The 17,615-nt window shown below is 40.5% G+C and overlaps 2 protein-coding genes across 3 annotated transcripts in view; both read right to left on the reverse strand.

The window, feature by feature from the left end:
* MYBPC3 (myosin binding protein C3) overlaps positions 1-8,513 on the reverse strand; it is a 95,139-nt gene extending 86,626 nt beyond the window's left edge. Inside the window, exon 1 of the mRNA XM_060763136.2 lies at positions 8,413-8,513. Within this exon, the coding sequence (XP_060619119.2) occupies positions 8,413-8,437 (25 nt within the window). The 5' untranslated portion in view covers positions 8,438-8,513. The remainder of the gene's footprint in view (positions 1-8,412) is intronic.
* A 5,361-nt stretch (positions 8,514-13,874) lies between these two features.
* SPI1 (Spi-1 proto-oncogene) overlaps positions 13,875-17,615 on the reverse strand; it is a 39,084-nt gene continuing 35,343 nt past the window's right edge. For both annotated transcript variants that reach the window (XM_060763125.2, XM_060763117.2), the window contains exon 5: positions 13,875-14,452. In XM_060763125.2, the coding sequence (XP_060619108.2) occupies positions 14,136-14,452 (317 nt within the window). In that variant the 3' untranslated portion in view covers positions 13,875-14,135. The remainder of the gene's footprint in view (positions 14,453-17,615) is intronic.

The following is a 17,615-nucleotide window of genomic DNA, read 5'->3' on the forward strand; positions in this document are numbered from 1 at the left end:
GGCTAGATTCCCTCCCATGCCAAACCAGCACAGGGGAGTATGGCCACTGCCCCCCCCCCTCTTTTCTGCCCTTAAACAGTAAAATTAGAAAGTTACCATGATTGAAGGATTCAAAGCGCTCCATTGAGCCTGGAAATGATGCAATGGAGTTTTTGAGTTCCCCCATCCCCTCTTGAAATCTCAGTTGAAGCCTTCCTGCTAATTTTACTTTGATTGAAGGTAGAAAGAGGGCAGAGGAGGGGCGGACAGCACTGCCATCCCTTTTACATAGGCTGTTTGAGCCCATAGAGGTGGGATCACTGTGGATAATATTCCTTCAATTGTGGATGTCAATCTTAAGAGCAGTCTCCACACACCCCACACCTGCAAAGAGCCAGACCTTACTGAAGGTCCAGATCTTTACAGATGCTTTTTTAACCCAGAGTAAACCAGAAAATCCAGGTTTACTCCTGGTTAATCTGGATTACCATGAGGCATCATTAGGATGTCTCAGGGTGCTTCCAGAAAGCCCTTTAAAGTGTGAGTTCCTCCAATTAAAAGGGGATTGTCTAGGCAAACCAGAATTAATTTGCCACAAACCAGGAAAATCCTGGTTTGTGGTGAATAAATTTTTTAGTTGATTTATTCTGCACATTCTTGGAGGGCACGGGAGAAACCCACTATTCCCACTGTCTGGACTGCTCCCTCAAAAGTTCTGGACTTTTGAGGGGGAAGTCCAGACAGCAGTCCCGTGGTTTTCCAGGCTCAATTAGCCCTGAAAACCATGAGGGCACTAACCTCCTGTTCAAAAGCCCCCAACCCCCGCTTTAAAAGTAAAAGAAATTACTTGGCTTCAATTAGAGTGGTGACAGAGCTCTCCTGGTGTGTAGAAATGATGTGCCAGGAGAGTGGGGAGGGGGGCAGGAGCGATTTTCCTTCCCCCCCTTCTCCTGGCGCCAGGAAAGCTCCGGTACCAGAGGCTGTTTTTTTGTTTTTTTACTTTTGAACATCTGGACACCCACCCCAGAAAGCAGGGGTGGATGGGGATGCAGGAACACATTATTTTCACGTTATTTAAACACGAATGTTCTTAAGTTAAAGGGCTGTGTAGAAGCACCCTCAAGCTTTATCCTGAAGCAATCACAGGCTTTAGGCCTGTGTAGATGTGGCCTAAGTCCTCAAATACTAATTGAATCATAGAAGAAAATGTGTATGAGATTGCTTATTTAAATGTACAAAGAACCCCATTGATAGTTTCCAGTCCCCTTTACAATCTAATCATGAAGGTGTAGGCTCCCATACTTTAACTGCTGTCCCCAGCACATCTCTGGGTTTTGATTCACTGTGATAGGAAAATGTATTCTCTAGTGTAGGGATCCCCAAACTAAGGCCTGGAGGCCGGATACAGCCCTCCAAGGTCATTTACCCGGCCCTCACTCAGGGTCAACCTAAGTCTGAAACAACTTGAAAGCACACAACAACAACAACAATCCTATTTCATCAGCCAAAAGCAGACCCACACTTCCCATTGAAATACTAATACATTTATATTTGTTAAAATTGTTCTTCATTTTAATTATTGTATTATTTTAAAGTGTTTTTTGCACTACAAATAAGATACGTGCAGTGTGCATAGAAATTCAAATTATGCTTTTTTTCCAAATTATAATCTGGCCCTCCAACAGTTTGAGGGATTGTGACCTGGCCCTCAGTTTAAAAAGTTGAGGACCCCTGTTCTAGTGGAAACAATTGGTATGAAAATATATTTTAAGTGAGGACTATGTATGTTTTTACAGCAATGCTGGGGTCAAAACTTCACTATTGTTTATTGAACTAGAAGAGTGTTATTATAAGGGAAACCGGCGTGGAAAATTGAGTGTTGTAGTTCAGCGTGATGGTAACGTTGCTACTACTGGTAGAAGGGAGAAGAGGGCTGCACAGCAGCGCAAGCGGATTAGAGAGATTATCATGGCTCCAAGTGATTCTGAGACGTTTGAGGGCTTCTCCGATTGTGAAATGGGGGATGGGGAGGAAAGCAGGGGAGTCAAGCGGGCTACTCGCGATCAAGAGTCAATGAAGAGCTTCAAAGGAAACGTATTCGTGATATACTTAGTGCTCCTACAGAGGACGAGGACTTCATGGGGTTTGAAAGGAGTGATGGGTCTGGGAGTTAAATGGAGGAGGAGGATGAGCTGGATTGGACCCATGTTCAGGAGATTAGGGACATTTGTAACCAACCCACCTCCAGTGATGAATTTGAGGGGTTCACAGGGGATTGGCATCCGGGGAGCACTTGGCAAGACCTAAGTCTTGACAGACGCTGGCAGAGGTGGAGGGATGGGTGCTCAGGTTCAACTGCGAGGATGGAGGCAGCTGAGAGCGATGCGGAAAGGGTGGAGAGCTCATCATTCTCTAATGAGGAGCTTTAGGATAAAAGTGGGTTTGGGTGGTATGGCTCTTTACAGAAGGCAAAGTGTCTCTTTTGGGATGTGAATCTTTGTTACTGCCAACTCTCGAGCTTGGGTCCTTGGACTACAGATTCCTGTGTTCCTGTGTTTACCTCTAATACGGCTTGACTTTGGACTGGTTTGAACAACTCTTTTGCCAACTGGATTTGAACTAACTGTAAACTTCGTGCTTTAACCTAGGAATGTTTTTTTTGACTGTGTTTTGTTTCTTGAACTGTGCCTTTTGAACTGTGCCAACTTTAAAGCGGATTGCTGTATTTTTGTGTTTGTACCGGAATAAACACCAGGATAATCCGGTTTATACTTCAGTTCATTATATCACCTCATTTTTGATGTCAATTTGTTGACTGAACCTGCTGCACTGATTTTAAGTGCTTTAAAGACTCTTTTGTAACCAATAAACTTGTGTTTGGATCGTTTACCCTGTGTTTGCTTTACTGAGGCTTCTGAGTCTTGACATTGAGGGAATAAAATTATTAGGCAGAGAATGTAAAGCTCCTAGATTTGATGTTTCACATTTGAATTTAGTTTTTATATTAGAAAAATTAATTCTTACTGTTTCTTAAAAAAGTATCTTTGTATTTTGTTGGATGTTTTGTATTCTTGTTTTTTAAAATCTGTTTGTAGATTTTGTGTTAGTTTTTCCCAAATAAAAATTACTATTGAAATAAGAGAAGACTATTCAATATATATGTGAATCTCATTTTTGAGATAGAGAATTTGTTTTCCTTTCTTTAGTTGTATATGTAGCACTTCCCATGGATTTCATCTTACCTAGTCCATATAACTCAGGTCCAATGGGAAGAAGACAGTGGCTTTCTATGTTTTAAATTCATAATGTTTATTTAACAGTTATTCTCCCATCAGTAAAATAATTGGCAACAGGTTTGGCTTGTGCACTTGGAAGCTCCAAACGCATTTGAGTGAGAGGTTGCAAATGTTTTGCCCCGCAACTATATAAAGTTACTGCAAATTCCTTTGGTGGAAAGGGGCAAAGGCACTTTGTGCACTTACAGGCTTAGCTACTCCTTAATCTCAAGTTGTTAAGTCTCGCTATCTTACATTCTTCTTCCCTTTCAGCAGCTGAGGCTGTAAATTCCAGTAACATGAGTAAAAGTCTGGCAGTAAAGCTTCCATTCACATGCACCAGCTTACTTTATAACCTTGTCGTTATAATGGTTCTGTACATCTGTTGTCTCGCTGGTACAATAATGCACAAAATAATTGTGTTTCTATCTTGTTGTTGTTTTACTGTTTCCAGTTTTGCAATTGAAAGCATGCTTAAAGTCTGTCTTGGAGTTTTACCTTGGGATTATATTGTCCAAGTTATTCAAGAGAAAATTAACCGAATTTAGAAAACCTAGCTAAAAATTCTGGTCTGAATACCTGTGTTTCATTTCATGTTTCAGTTCTTAAAAGAGGATGTTACTGATCTGGTGAAAAACACCACAGCTATAACTTTCATTCCCCCAGTGCTGTAATTACGAAATATATTTCTTTTGGAACTGAAACCCCATTCACAGTAGCTAGTCTTAACATCAAGTGGTTGATGATCCCATAAAATTGCAGATTATACAGTATTTGGGATAAACACCTTCCGGCATCCCTATTTTGAAACAATAACTGTTCCAATATGTGACTTAAAACACATAAAATATATAATTATGCCTAATTTTTTTTAATATTCAAAGCATTATATACATGTTAAATGGGACATCCTGATTAAAAACCAAAACATAAATAAATGGGTTCTGGAGAGATTCAGCCTTCACCTTTGACTAGAGGCCAATATGACTAAAATGAGATTATCATACTGGACATATCAGATTACATTTATTTAATTTTAGTTTGTTAAATTATAATTCGTGTTTATATGTTGGGTTCTTAAATTTTGTTAGTATGGATGTATTTTTGTTGTATTTGGGCATTGAATGTTTGCCTTTTATGTTTGGAATCTGCCCTGATTCCCTTCGGGGAGATTTTGTTGTTGTTCATTCAGAATATAAATAAAGTTATTATTATTACTACTACTATTACTGCTACTACTACTCATTGATAGGCAGATAAATTGACTAATGTCTGGATCTCGATCTATGTGTTTGATAACCTGACCTGCAACTGCATCCAATACAATTATGCGTATTGTGTGTTGAAGTAAGAGACTTTCCCCGAGCATACAAGTTCCTTCTAATGTTCAATTGAAATTTACTCTTCTGTAACTTTAAACCATTTGACTTGGTCCTACTGTCCAGGGCAGCAGAAACCAGGCCTATTCTCTCCTCCCTTGAAGTATTTAAAGAATGCTATCATATCTCCTTCCGTCTCCTCTTCACCAAGATGAACATGTCCAGCTCTGTAGAATTATAAAATCAGGGTCACCCAGCCCAACCCCCTGCCATGCAGGAAAAGTACCATCAACACACTCCCAACCAATGACCATCCAGGCCTCTGTTTAAAATCCTTCAAAGAAGGAGTTTCCACTACACTCTGAGGCAGAGGGCTCCACTGCTGAGCAGCTCTCACAGTCAGGAAGTTTTTCTAATGTTCAGGTGGAATCTCCTTTCCTATAACTTGAACCAGGGCTTCAGAAAACAAGCCTGCTTTCTCTTCCTTATGACATCCTTTCAAATATTCATGTCTCCTCTAACACTTCTTCAGGCTGAACATTCCCAGCTCTTTCAGCTGCTCTTCATTGAGTATGGTCTCCAGAGCTTTGATTGTTTTAGTTGCCCTCCTCTGTACACGTTCCAACTTGTCAATATCCCTCTTGAATTGGTGCCCAGAATTGGACACAGTATTCCAGGTAGGGTCTGGCCAGAGCAGAATAGAGGGGAACAATTGTTTCTCTTGATCTAAACCAGTGGTTCCCAACCTTCCTAATGCTGTGACGCCTTAATACAGTTCCTCGTGTTGTGGTGATCCCCAACCATAAAATTATTTTCATTAGTACTTCATAACTGTAATTTCGCAACTGTTATGCATCATAATGCAAATATCTGATATGCAGGATGTATTTTCATTCACTGGACAAAATTTGGCACAAATACCCAATATGCCCAAATTGGAATACTTGTGGGGTTGGGGCGGGGGAACTGAATTTGTCATTTTGGAGTTGTAGTTGCTGGGATTTATAGCTCACCTACAATCAAAGAGCATTTTGAACTCCACAAATGATGGAATTGAACCAAATTTGGCACACGGAACTCCCATGATCAACAGAAAATACTGGAAGGGTTTGGTGGGCTTTGACCTTGAGATTTGGAGTTTTGGACAATAGTATTTAGAGCCTTAGGACCAACATATATCCATCATGATTACCAGTGATGAGGATTCTTAGATTTCTTAGATTTTGTCTGATTTCCTTCGAAGGCCATCTAAACTGATGGCCATCACTAGAAGGGCTCAGTGGAAATGACTTTCCCAGGGCACATCTACACTGATACTATAATACAGCTTGGAACTGGTTTGGCTGAAACCAGTTTTCACTGTGCGGATGATTAGATAGCCATGCCTGGAACTGATTTGAGACCAGGAAGGTGATTACATTGAACACGGAAGGTGCCCACAAACCACTGTGCATTTTCCCCCATTTCCAGCGGGGATGTGCATCAGGGATGCGCATCAGCGTTCAGGAGCCATATGGGGTGAAAAAAAGGGAGTGACAGTTCAGAGCAGAGGTTATCCATTACTCCTCCCTGGGGATCAATTAGCCCCGGCTGCCCAACCATGCCTTCGGTGCATTTTAGGCAGCTCCCATTCTGGATTCTATAATGCACTTCAGCAGGGGTTGGTGCCTTGTCTACAATGCACTCCGCATCTTGTTGAACCAATTTTGCTTAGGATCTGGGATATATTGAGATCTGCTGTAGTCCATTCATTATAGGGCTTTTTCAAACATTCCTAGACCTTTTTATATGTGCTGCATCCCCTTAAATGCACACTGACCATGTGTGTTTTATAATTTTCATGGATTGACTAGCAATGAGGGTTCAGACCAAAGATGGGAATTATATGACTCTTTAAAAAAAATTAGGTGGCGAATTTTCTCAGCTTTAAGAAATATATTCAATAAGGAGAAATGCTGAAGGTTACACATCAACAATATCTGGATGGCTATGCCATTCTCATTGCCACTTCAGAGCAAAGCATTAGAAATGCTTTAGTTGCAAATGATAACTATTGTGTCCCATTGAGCCTATTCTAGGCAGGACTAGTAACTTGAACTAGGCCATTACTGCTGTATTTTAAACCAAATATTTAAAAATTGAAGACTTGCCAAAAGCTTTGAAATAACTTCAAACCCTGTCCCTCCTTGCATTCAACAAATGACTAGTAAACAATACATTAAAGAAAGTAATAATCTTATCAGCCAATTCGTTGTTTTACAAAAGCATTATCAATTTTTACCCATAAAAGTACTGCCTTATAGACAGTGTCAGTTGCAGCTTTTACTTTGAAATGTTGCTCTACTAAAATGGGATTAGCAGTAGCAACTATAATTCTCCATTTCAAAGAACAAGCAAAACAAAAAGAGATTCAAAATGCACCATTTGCTACTAAAGGTCACCCAGTTCTTTTTAATGCACCCTGGAAAAATGAAATGTTTGAATGCAACATGTGTGACTTTCCCATCGTGGGCTATCTATATGCACAAGTATCTCACAATTGAAGTTGTGTCTTCCAGGTTGTGTCATTCAGTATAAGCCCTTTCCTCTGGTTTCTTTAAGATTTCTTTCAGATGTCTGTTGTGCTTTTACTAAACAAAAGCTCCCGATAGTTATTATACTCCCATATATGTATATAGCATTTTAGACATGTGCGCGCACACACACACACACACACCTTGCTTATACATGAAACTTTTGCAAGGATCTGTATTATGTTTTTACAGACATCTTTCAAACACATAACACTTGAGGCATCAAAGGAAAACAAGCCAGATACTCAAGTTGCCTCCTATGGAAAGAGGGCATGGGGATAAAACCTGTAAACACTGAACTGTGTATCTTACAAATACATAGATCTTTATTTTTTTTTTTTTAAAGTACAATGTGCAGAAGCACCACAGGAAAGAAAATCCCTTTCTTAAGTCAGCAGATATTGGATGAATAGTCTCCTCCATATAGTTGATGATAGATGAGAGACCTTTTATTGACCTTATATTTTGGCATATAAAAGTTAATTGATTACACATAAGATTCAAAACACGGCAATGAACCAAGTTAGCTAATAATTACAGAACGTGGGAGAAAATGTAGGTGTAAATCTTACAAAAAGACAGCTGTTGCTATTTAGAGAAATCCTAAAGAATTCTATTTTATGGCTGTAGACAATTAAAATGAGATGCAAAGAATTGCAGCCTTAAAATTTGTCTTCGTTCTCTAAATCTCAACATCCCGTCAGTAAAATAATCTATCAAGTGATTTTCCTGGTGACAAAATACACCGTGTCCTCATATTCTCTTTCAAAGGAGAGGAAGGAGATAAATTTACTATTTATGGATGACTACAAGGACTAATCTTAGTGAGAGATATCGAACTCTCAAATGCCTCTTTTTCTCATTCCACTGTAAACTTTAATTTCTCCTGGATGATCATAAAGGAGGGAAAAACCCAATGCAAGGCCCATTTCTACTCAGAAAGTTTCTGGGATGCTGATGAGAAGAGGAAAGAAATAACTTAGAAAACAAAGCATTTTCACTTTCCCCCTTACCAGGATGTATGCATATGGTTGCCATGTGGTTTTTCTTTAATAAACTAATCCTCCTTAATTTAATTACCCTTGAATTAATCTCCTGTGCACTTACTTCAAAAGAAAACCACCTGTTTATCTCCCCACCCGGGTATCCCCATTACTAAGGCATCTGGTTTCGCTGTGGCATGAGGAAAGCTGCTCCACCTAGCAGTTGTGCTCTGAAAATAGGGAAGATACGGTCATTCCCTCCATCTCCAGTTGTGCTCCTTACCTGGTTTCTTTCCTGGTTCCGGCATCTTAAGGTCAGCTTGAGAGGTGAAAAGCCAGGAAGTAACTGGGAGTGCAAAGAGGCTGAATGAATCCCTAGACCCCCACCCCAGCCAAAGAAATACCACTGGCAACCCCCCCCCCCTCCAGCTCCTCCCCTTGCTCTCCCACTGTTGTCAGCACCACCACCTTATCAACAGTACAGAGCACTTGACAGAGTTCTTTTGCCAGGATAAATATAGCTGGATTCCATGTGTCAGGGAGTGTGAACCACCCAAGATAGGCCTTGCTGTTTATTTGATGGTAGATTTATGCAAATCCCGACATTCATAAGGATGCTCTTTTCCTAGCCCTCTACATCTTGCACGGTTTGCATCTTTATGGTTAGCGCACATATATAACCTCTAACAGCAATTCAGACACTGTTGTGTAATTCACACATACATAGATAGATACTGCTCTATCCTGTCTATTTTAATGGGGACATTTGGTCTAGGTATATTTCTCTCTCATTAAAACCTATGGGGTTCAAACACACTCAAGTTAGGCTGTATCATCTTTGTCAGTTTGAAAGGACCCAAATGTGGAGCTTGTTTCCAATTGGTACCAAATCAATATGATATCGAGAAATCAGACCTGCTAATTATGAAATATAAAATATGAGGTGCAGTTCCATTGGGAGCATTGTCTTTTGGTAAACTTTAGTTATGAATTAATTGTCTTTGGAGACACCTGGACCCCTTCCTTCAAGTTCCATAATCCCCTCACAAGGAACTGGAAGATGTGAGGGCAGCACACAATGAATTGGCGTCAGTTTCTGGGTCCATTTCCTGCTTTAATAAGATCGGGACTACCTGTGGGAATGATCCATCCCCCATGCCCCAAGCCAGCCTTACCCATTAAAATGACCATCTTCTTCAAGCACCTATTGTGTACTTTGAACTAACGCCATTGTTTCCACCGGAGTCAAACCACTGCGCTTATCATAAGTCCATTACCCAACACCACACCACATTCCTTTCCGATTGTGCCTCTCTCAGAGGTGGATCGATAAACAGATTGACGCTTCATATGCTCAAATGACAATTTATTAAATTTCCTGCCACCACAAAAGAGCCAACCAGCAATGATGTTGCATAGAGTTCTGGGCCAATCAAGGTGCAAATCCTGGCTGGACAGTGTCTGAGCCAATCAGGAACAAGAGCTGGTTTCTTGAATAGCTGTCAAATGAAATAAAAATGCTCTGTATTCACAATTGAGGTATGTCACTACTTTTGAGTACTTGCTCCACTGACATCCTCTTTGACTATTGAGAATAAAACCTCTGCTTTTGCCTTTGCCTCTTCTGTGTCTGATTTGTCCTTCTGGAAAGCAAGACACCAGTGCTCTTTGACAAAGAAGGCTAAAGGCCTTGTAAAACTACAACTCCCAGAGAAGTTAAAGTGGTATCCAGCTGCATAAATCTGACATTGTGGTAACATTGGTTACTTTTACAAATATAGGTTGTAAGAAACACTTGATGGTGAGGAACAATGTGTCTCCATATACAAGTGAACATTAACAACAGTCCTACCACTGGGCAGAGTGAACTGGTTACCTCAGGAAGACATTTTGGGTGACATGAAATGGTACCAAATTCTTTCTACATTTACTGTGTATTTTACCATTATAGAATGACATGAGATACTTGTGGGATTTTCTGTCTCAGGTGCCAAAATAACTTGCCTAGCTTTGAGTACTATGAACGTTGGCACGAGTTGTTTGCTGCTACTCTGCAGGTAGCAAAACATATTGGGCCAACCCAACAGTACAGCATTTTGTTTCACATCTCTGAGGTTCATGAGACATGTGAGTCCTCCCTTTGGGTTTTCCTAACTTCACAACAAAACAATATTTTGGACAAGTTGCTTTTCAGATTTTAGCTCCCATAACACCCAACTAGTGAAAGCTTTTCCTATTTCTTTACAATCAAAAAGTAGTAAAAACTATTTTAATCCCATATATTGCTGCTGTAATGACATACAGTTTGGTGGATTATGGTATCCACATGACCAAAGAGACTCTTCAGTTTTGCCCTTCTCTCTTCCATTCTGAAGATTGTGTAGCCACTGCATTCTGTTGGTGGTTCTTACGCAAACTTTCCAGCTGTCCTGTTTTAAACGATATATTTCCTGAGTTCAGACTTGTTCTCATGTTTAAAGGCCAAGGGCGTGGTAGATGATGTTGCCCTCCCTCCATTCCTCCTGCTATTGTGCTGCTGGCTACCAGGTGGCAGTGTTGGAAAGATAATGCATAAGATCCAATCTGCATTGTAGGTTTAGTGACTGTTTTGCAGACACATCACAGAACGGGTTCATATGGACATACCAAAAAGTTCCTTCATCTTCTTCTATAGTGGAAACATTTATATAATCAATGGACTATTAAACATTATAAGGATTTCCTCAAGTCATAATAGTCTGGATCTCTCAAGGCCTGTGGATTGAATTCGATCCACCATGTCATTTTATGTTGCCCTCCAGATGCTAGACTACAACTCGTGTATTACTCATAATTAGAAATCATGACTAGAGCTGATGGGAGTTATGCTACAGTATCAATAATTGTATTGCTCACCTCTCCTTGTGACTCAAGGTGAGGTACAACAGGAATAAATCAGACTGATAAAACAGAACGCTATTAAAATATATACAACACAAAATCACACAATTAAAATGTAGTTTAATATTCACCAGTTAATATTCACAAGTGCAAGCGTGAAAACTGGATACTATAGGGAGGGTTGTCTAAAAAGCTAACAGAATGGAAAAGTAAAGAAACAGATCCTGGCAAAATAATAAAATGGAGAAAGGAAATATGGGATTCATATACAAAATAATCACAGAAAAAAATACAGACCAAAATATACCCTGATAGAAGTCTGGACAGAGGAATTAAGTTAGAGAGAAATTGACAATTGGATAAAATTAATTAATAAAGTAAAACATTTAAAGATTATAAATAAATATTGTGAATTCGATACAGATTACTCAAATAAATTTGGTCTTTTATTATGCTCTGTCATGGAGGCCATATTCTTTGAAACCTTGTTTTGATCAAATAATGGCATTTTAGGCTTTCTCTACAAAAGCAGTTCACTTTTTGAATCATAAGAATTATTTGTCAAAAAATAAAGAAAAAAGAAAAAAGGTTGGGAATCACTGGACTAATGCTTAGTGATTATGAATTTCTCCTGCAAGCATAATGCTTGTTTTTGTTTCAACCTGGAAGTCATCTTATCTGCATGCATTTTTTTACCAGTTTGATGGGCCATTGGGGGAGCAGGAAATGGCGCTTAGCTCAGCCAGCCTCTCCCCCTTCTCCTTTCTTGGAAGTGAACCAATTTTTAAAAATCCCAAACTGCAGCCATCGAGAGCTAGGACCCTTCCTTCTTCTCTTCCTCTCTCAGGCCCCTTCCACACTGCTCTATATCCCGGGATTATCTGATTATCCCAGATTATCTGGCAGTGTAGACTCATATAATCCAGTTCAAAGCAGATAATCTGGTATCAGATCCTGAGATATACGGCAGTGTAGATCCAGCCTCAGAGGTAAGCTAATTAAAGAAAACACCTGAAACCCTCAAATCTAAGGCACCATCAATTGTAAAGTACTGTCCTCTTTTTGGAGCCCCTAAAGCTTAAAATTGGTGAAATACGATAGGTGCCTTCAAGTTGTCTGTTGACGTGAAAATCCATGAATTTAAAATCATTGGTAGTTTACCACTGACTTTCTCTGAACAGTACTTGGTACTCCCAGATAGTCTGCCTTCCAAATAGTGAGAGAAACTGACCCTTCTTAGGCCCTTTCTACATTGCCATATAAAATCCAGATTATCTGCTTTAAACTGGATTATCTGGCAGTGTAGACTCACAGAATCCAATTCAATTCCTATTATGGAGAGCAGGCTAATGGGCCGATAGTTCGTTGGATCGTTTTGGTCTCCTTTTTTGAATATTGGGACCATTATAGAGGAGGTCCATGCGTTTGGCATGTACCCCGTTTCGTTGATCCTTGTGAAGAGGATTGCTAGTAGATTTGCCCACCACAGTGGGTTTGCCTTCAATATTTCAGGGATAATGGCATCGCTACCTGGGGCCTTATTTGTCTTTAGGTTGTGTATCAAGTCGATGATTTCCTGAGATGTAACCGGCTCCCAGCTTGGACCCACTAGCTCTCCACTGTCCTCGTTTTCTTGGGGAGGGTTTATTCCAGCGAACACTTTCGAGAAGTGCTCGGCCCATCTCTCTAGGGAGATATCTGCTCTGGGTGGTTCCTGGGGTAGTTCTGCAAACACTTAAAACAGATATATAAATAAACAAATACTGTAGGCCTTTAAAGTGGGGATTATGGATGTGGAAAAAGACAAGTTGGACTAGATGGCCATGCGGTCTCTTCCAACTCATGATTCTGTGAATGGAATATGTATTTAAAAATAAAAGAAGTTGCCATTGTCATGACAAAATGCAATTGCAGGTTCCCTTTATAACTGTGCTTCACAGGTGGTCAGTCAGATTGATATTCTCATTTAGGGTGCTTCTACATAGGCAGAAAACCCATGCTGAAGCAGGTTTAAATAACCCGCTTCAGCACAGGTTTTAGTTCCCACTCACACACCCAAACCGCAAGCTTTCCCGGGGGGGGGGGGGGAATTTGGGGTGGCTACATGCCATCCCAATTGAAATCGGGATAGCATGAAGCTACCCTGAAGCCCCCAATCTACTTGTGAAAGAAAGGTCCCTGGCCACCGTCAATCCTTTTCTCACATTCTCCTGATGCGAGAAAATGATGCCTGAGAAGATGGGAGGATTGAGGAGAAAAATCCCTCCTCACCCCCTTTCTGCTTGCACACCATTTTTTTCGAGCTAGGAGGATACAAGAGGAGGATTAATGGTGGCCAAGGACTTTAAAAGTAAGATTTAGTGCAAAATGGGGAGCTGGGGGGAAGGGAGGCACCATCCTGCTCCTCTGGGCTTTTCAAAGCCCGAAGAAGCAAGATGACTGTGGAGGCTCACACCTGGGAGACTCACCTTTAAGAAAGGCCTAGATCTAACGAGGTATTTGAGGCCCAGATCTAATGAGGTACTTAATTTAAATGAATTAATTCATTTTTACAGGAGGCATTGTTTGGATGCCTCCGGTAAAAACCGAGACAGATCCCGCATTTTGGGACTGTCTGGAAGGGCCCTTAATCACAATTTGATCCATTAATTTGAAAAAATAAGATGAGGAATAAAACAAAATAATCGTATCCAGAAAAGCAGAGAATAAGCATTCAGAATATATCTCACTTTAAAAAAATATTTACACGTTATTAATATCATTAGGCATATTTTCAGAACCTGCAAATTTCTCTTTAGCTATAGAGAAATATAGCAGAGCCATTAATGCTGCTTCAAAAGCTGTAAGCAAAGGACAAAAAACACCTTTCATCCAAGCTCATATTTTAATTAGAGCGTACTTTCTCAAAATGACATAGCTATACATTTCTTTCCTTTTTAAAACCCGCAGCTATGTCCAGCTTGTTGGAAGAAAGAAATTCGTACCAAAGACATTCGATGTTGGAATATCTCAAAATGGCAGGTATGGCAGGCATAGGGTTACATGTATTGTTCGGCCATTCATCAGTGCCATAAGTCCAGCTCATGTATCCTTATTTTTTGACTTTTCAAAATTCAGGACTTCCATTCAAAGAGCATAGTGCTTTCTCTCCATGCCGCCCTTGCCCATCACTTCACCACTAAACTGATAGGTCAACTTCTTCTTGACTTTCTTGACCTCTCCAGTCTTGCCGTAATTTCTCAATGCTCGTGCCATTTTCTGGTAGGTCATTTTCTTGCGGTTACCTTTCTGAACGCCCCAGCGGTGAGCCAGGGCTTCTTTATGTTTGGAGGAGAACTGGAAAGTCCCCTTTTCCTTATCTACCCACCAGATGCTGTCCTTCATATCTCCACTCCGAAGTAGGTCGAGAAGAAACTGATACAGTCGGATTTTTTTCTTACTGCCTATAGGAAGAAATAGACAAAAGAAATATGTGAGGTACCTTCGTGACAACAATAGAAACTGTCTTGGGCTATTGATCCATCTAAATTCAATAGGAACTAAACACTATAGTGAGCTAAACCTGTTTGATTCTTATGATATTTGGAGGGTGGCTTTCTCTGCATTCTACCATCCTCACAGTCATGTCTGAGGATGACATGAGAGAGCCTTCTCACTAGTTATCTAATGCCATGACCCCTTAATACAGTTCCTCATGATGTGGGAACCTCAACCATAAAATTATTTTTGTTGCTATTTTATAACTGTAATTTTGCTAATGTTAGGAATCGTAATGTACTATCTGATATTCAGGATGTATTTTCATTCACTGGACCAAATTTGGCACAAATACCCAATATGCCCAAATGTGAATACTGGTGGGGTTGCGTGGGGGGGGGGGGGTTGATTTTGTAATTTGAGAGTTGTAGTTGCTGGGATTTATCGTTCACCTACAATCAAAGAGCATTCTGAACTCCACCAATGATGGAACTGAACCAAACCTGGCACACAGAACTCCCACGATCAACAGAAAATACTGGAAGAGTTTGGTGGGCATTGACCTTGAGTTTCAGAATTGGAGTTCACCTACATCCAGAGAGCACTGTGGACTCAAACAATGATGGATCTGGACCAAACTTGGCATGAATACTCATTATGCCCAAATGTGAATATTGTTGAAGTTTGGGGAAAATAGAACGACATTTGGGATGGCAGTTGCTGGGATTTATAGCTCACCTTCAATCAAACAGCATTCTGAACTCCACCAATGATAGAATTGGGCCAAACTTCCCATACACAACCCCATCTTGAAGGGATTTGCTGGCACAAGCCTCCCTCCAACCTAACACACTCTCTCTCATCCGAGCACCATGCTGCCATGTGCCTAGCATGCCTGCTCTCCCCTCTCTGCTTGGAGTCTCAGAAACAGCCCTCCCCTTGGCTGACAACCTGGCCAATCACAGTGGAGGAGGGCTTTTGGTGGGAGGATTTGCTGACTGCTTCCAAAAAAAGGAAAAGGACACCCAGAGAGATCTTCAGCTTTCTCTGCCAAAGAAATATATATTTTCTTATGGTCTTTGGTGACCCCTCTAAAAACCCCTCATGACCCCCCCAGGGGTCCCGACCCCCAGGTTGAGAAATGCTGCACTAGCTGCTCCCAGGCTATGAAAGGGAGGCTTAGTTGGCTGCCTCTCTTTTCCTATTTTTTCCAGTAGGCAAAGGCTTTTCAAATAAGGCTTCATCTTTTCATTGACTGTAGTAGAAGGATATGGATGTGCCATTTTAGTTATTTTAAATCAACATTTTCAATGGGTTGATGGTTTAATGCTTTTTAAACATTTGTACCACATATTGTTTTAGTGATTTTGTTTTAACTCATATTGTAATCCACTTTGGATCTCATATTGGGAGAAAGGCATGACATAAGATGTATTAATAAATAAACAAAAACATATTGGCTGGCCACAACTGGCCAAGTTTTCAGAAAGGAGCTTTCTGCCAGTATTAAAAGTAAATGTCACGGATTCAGAAATGTTTTGTATATTTCTAAGAAGTAAGGTCTTTCCCCTGAATAGCTGTGTCACCCAAAGGGAAAGAATTTCCCAGGCACACAAAGCTAAGGGAAATCTCAGCACTTCGTCACGGAAGTCATCAGCATAAATATGTATCCAAGACAGCTTTACAAATATGTAATGTCTCTATAATGTGCCTTTGGGTGTGAGAATAAGATTTGTGGCCATTTTTCAACCCCTTTTTTGAAAAAATATCTAGTTGTACTGATCCATTTAGTGTTTATAGCAATAATACTGGGGTGGGTTGCCATTATCTTCCCCAAAGATCTATTTAATCTGATAGAAGCTTTTGAACTGTGGCGTTGGAGAAAAATTCTGAGAGTGCCTTGGACTGCAAGATCAAACCAGTCCATACTCCAGGAAATGATGGCCAGCTGCTCACTGGAGGGAAGGATATTAAAGGCAAAGATTAAGTATTTTGGCCACATAATGAGACAACAGGAAAGCTTGGAGGAGATAATGGTGCGGGGGGAAATGGAAGGAAAAAGGAAGAGCGGTTGACCAAGGACAAGATGGATGGATGGTATCCTTAAGAAGCGACTGACTTGACCTTGAAGGAGCTGGGGGTGGCAACGGGCGACAGGGAACTCTGGTGTGGGCTGGTCCATGAGGTCATGAAAAATCGGAAGCGGCTGAATGAATAAACGACAACCTTAAAAAAATCTTTCCACAAAAACCTCATGATATGATCACCTGATCATAGAATCATAGAATCAAAGAATTGGAAGAGACCTCATGGGCCATCCAGTCCAACCCCCTGCCAAGAGGCAGGAATATTGCATTTAAATCACCCCTGACAGATGGCCATCCAGCCTCTGTTTAAAAGCTTCCAAAGAAGGAGCCTCCACCACATTCTGGGGCAGAGAGTTCCACTGCTGAACGGCTCTCACAGTCAGGAAGTTCTTCCTCATGTTCAGATGGATCTCCTTTCTTGTAGTTTGAAGCCATTGTTTCGCATCCTAGTCTCCAGGGAAGCAGAAAACAAGCTTGCTCCCTCCTCCCTGTGGCTTCCTCTCACATATTTATACATGGCTATGATATCTCCTCTCAGCCTTCTCTGATGATTGCCATAAAGTGGAAATGACTTGAAGACACAACAGGAATACCAGAAGAGAAGGGAGTTAATGATAGATGGGATTCTGTTTTTAAAAGTGAGGCACTGTTTGCACAATTGCAAACTGTGCCAGCAAGGAGAAAAAAAATAAGAGTAATGTAAAACAACCAGAATTGATGTCCAAAGAATGTTTAACTGATCTAAGATTTAAAAGAGACATGCACAAGAAATGGAAAAGAGAGGAAATCATCAAAGAGGAATTCAAACAAATAAGCAACATATGTAGGGGAAAGGTTTGTAAGACTAAGACACAAAATGAACTCAAGCTTGCCAGAGAGATTAAAATCAACAAAAAAGGGTTCTTTGGTTATGTCAGTAGAAAAAGGAAGAAAATGGAAACAGAAGGGCCTCTGCATGGAGAAGGTGGTGAAAAGTTAACAGGGAACAGGGAAAAGGCAGAGCTGCTCAACATCTTCTTTGCCTCAGTCTTCTCCCAAAAGG

This window comes from Anolis sagrei, chromosome 1, assembly GCF_037176765.1.
Source record: "Anolis sagrei isolate rAnoSag1 chromosome 1, rAnoSag1.mat, whole genome shotgun sequence".
Classification (NCBI taxonomy): domain Eukaryota; kingdom Metazoa; phylum Chordata; class Lepidosauria; order Squamata; family Dactyloidae; genus Anolis; species Anolis sagrei.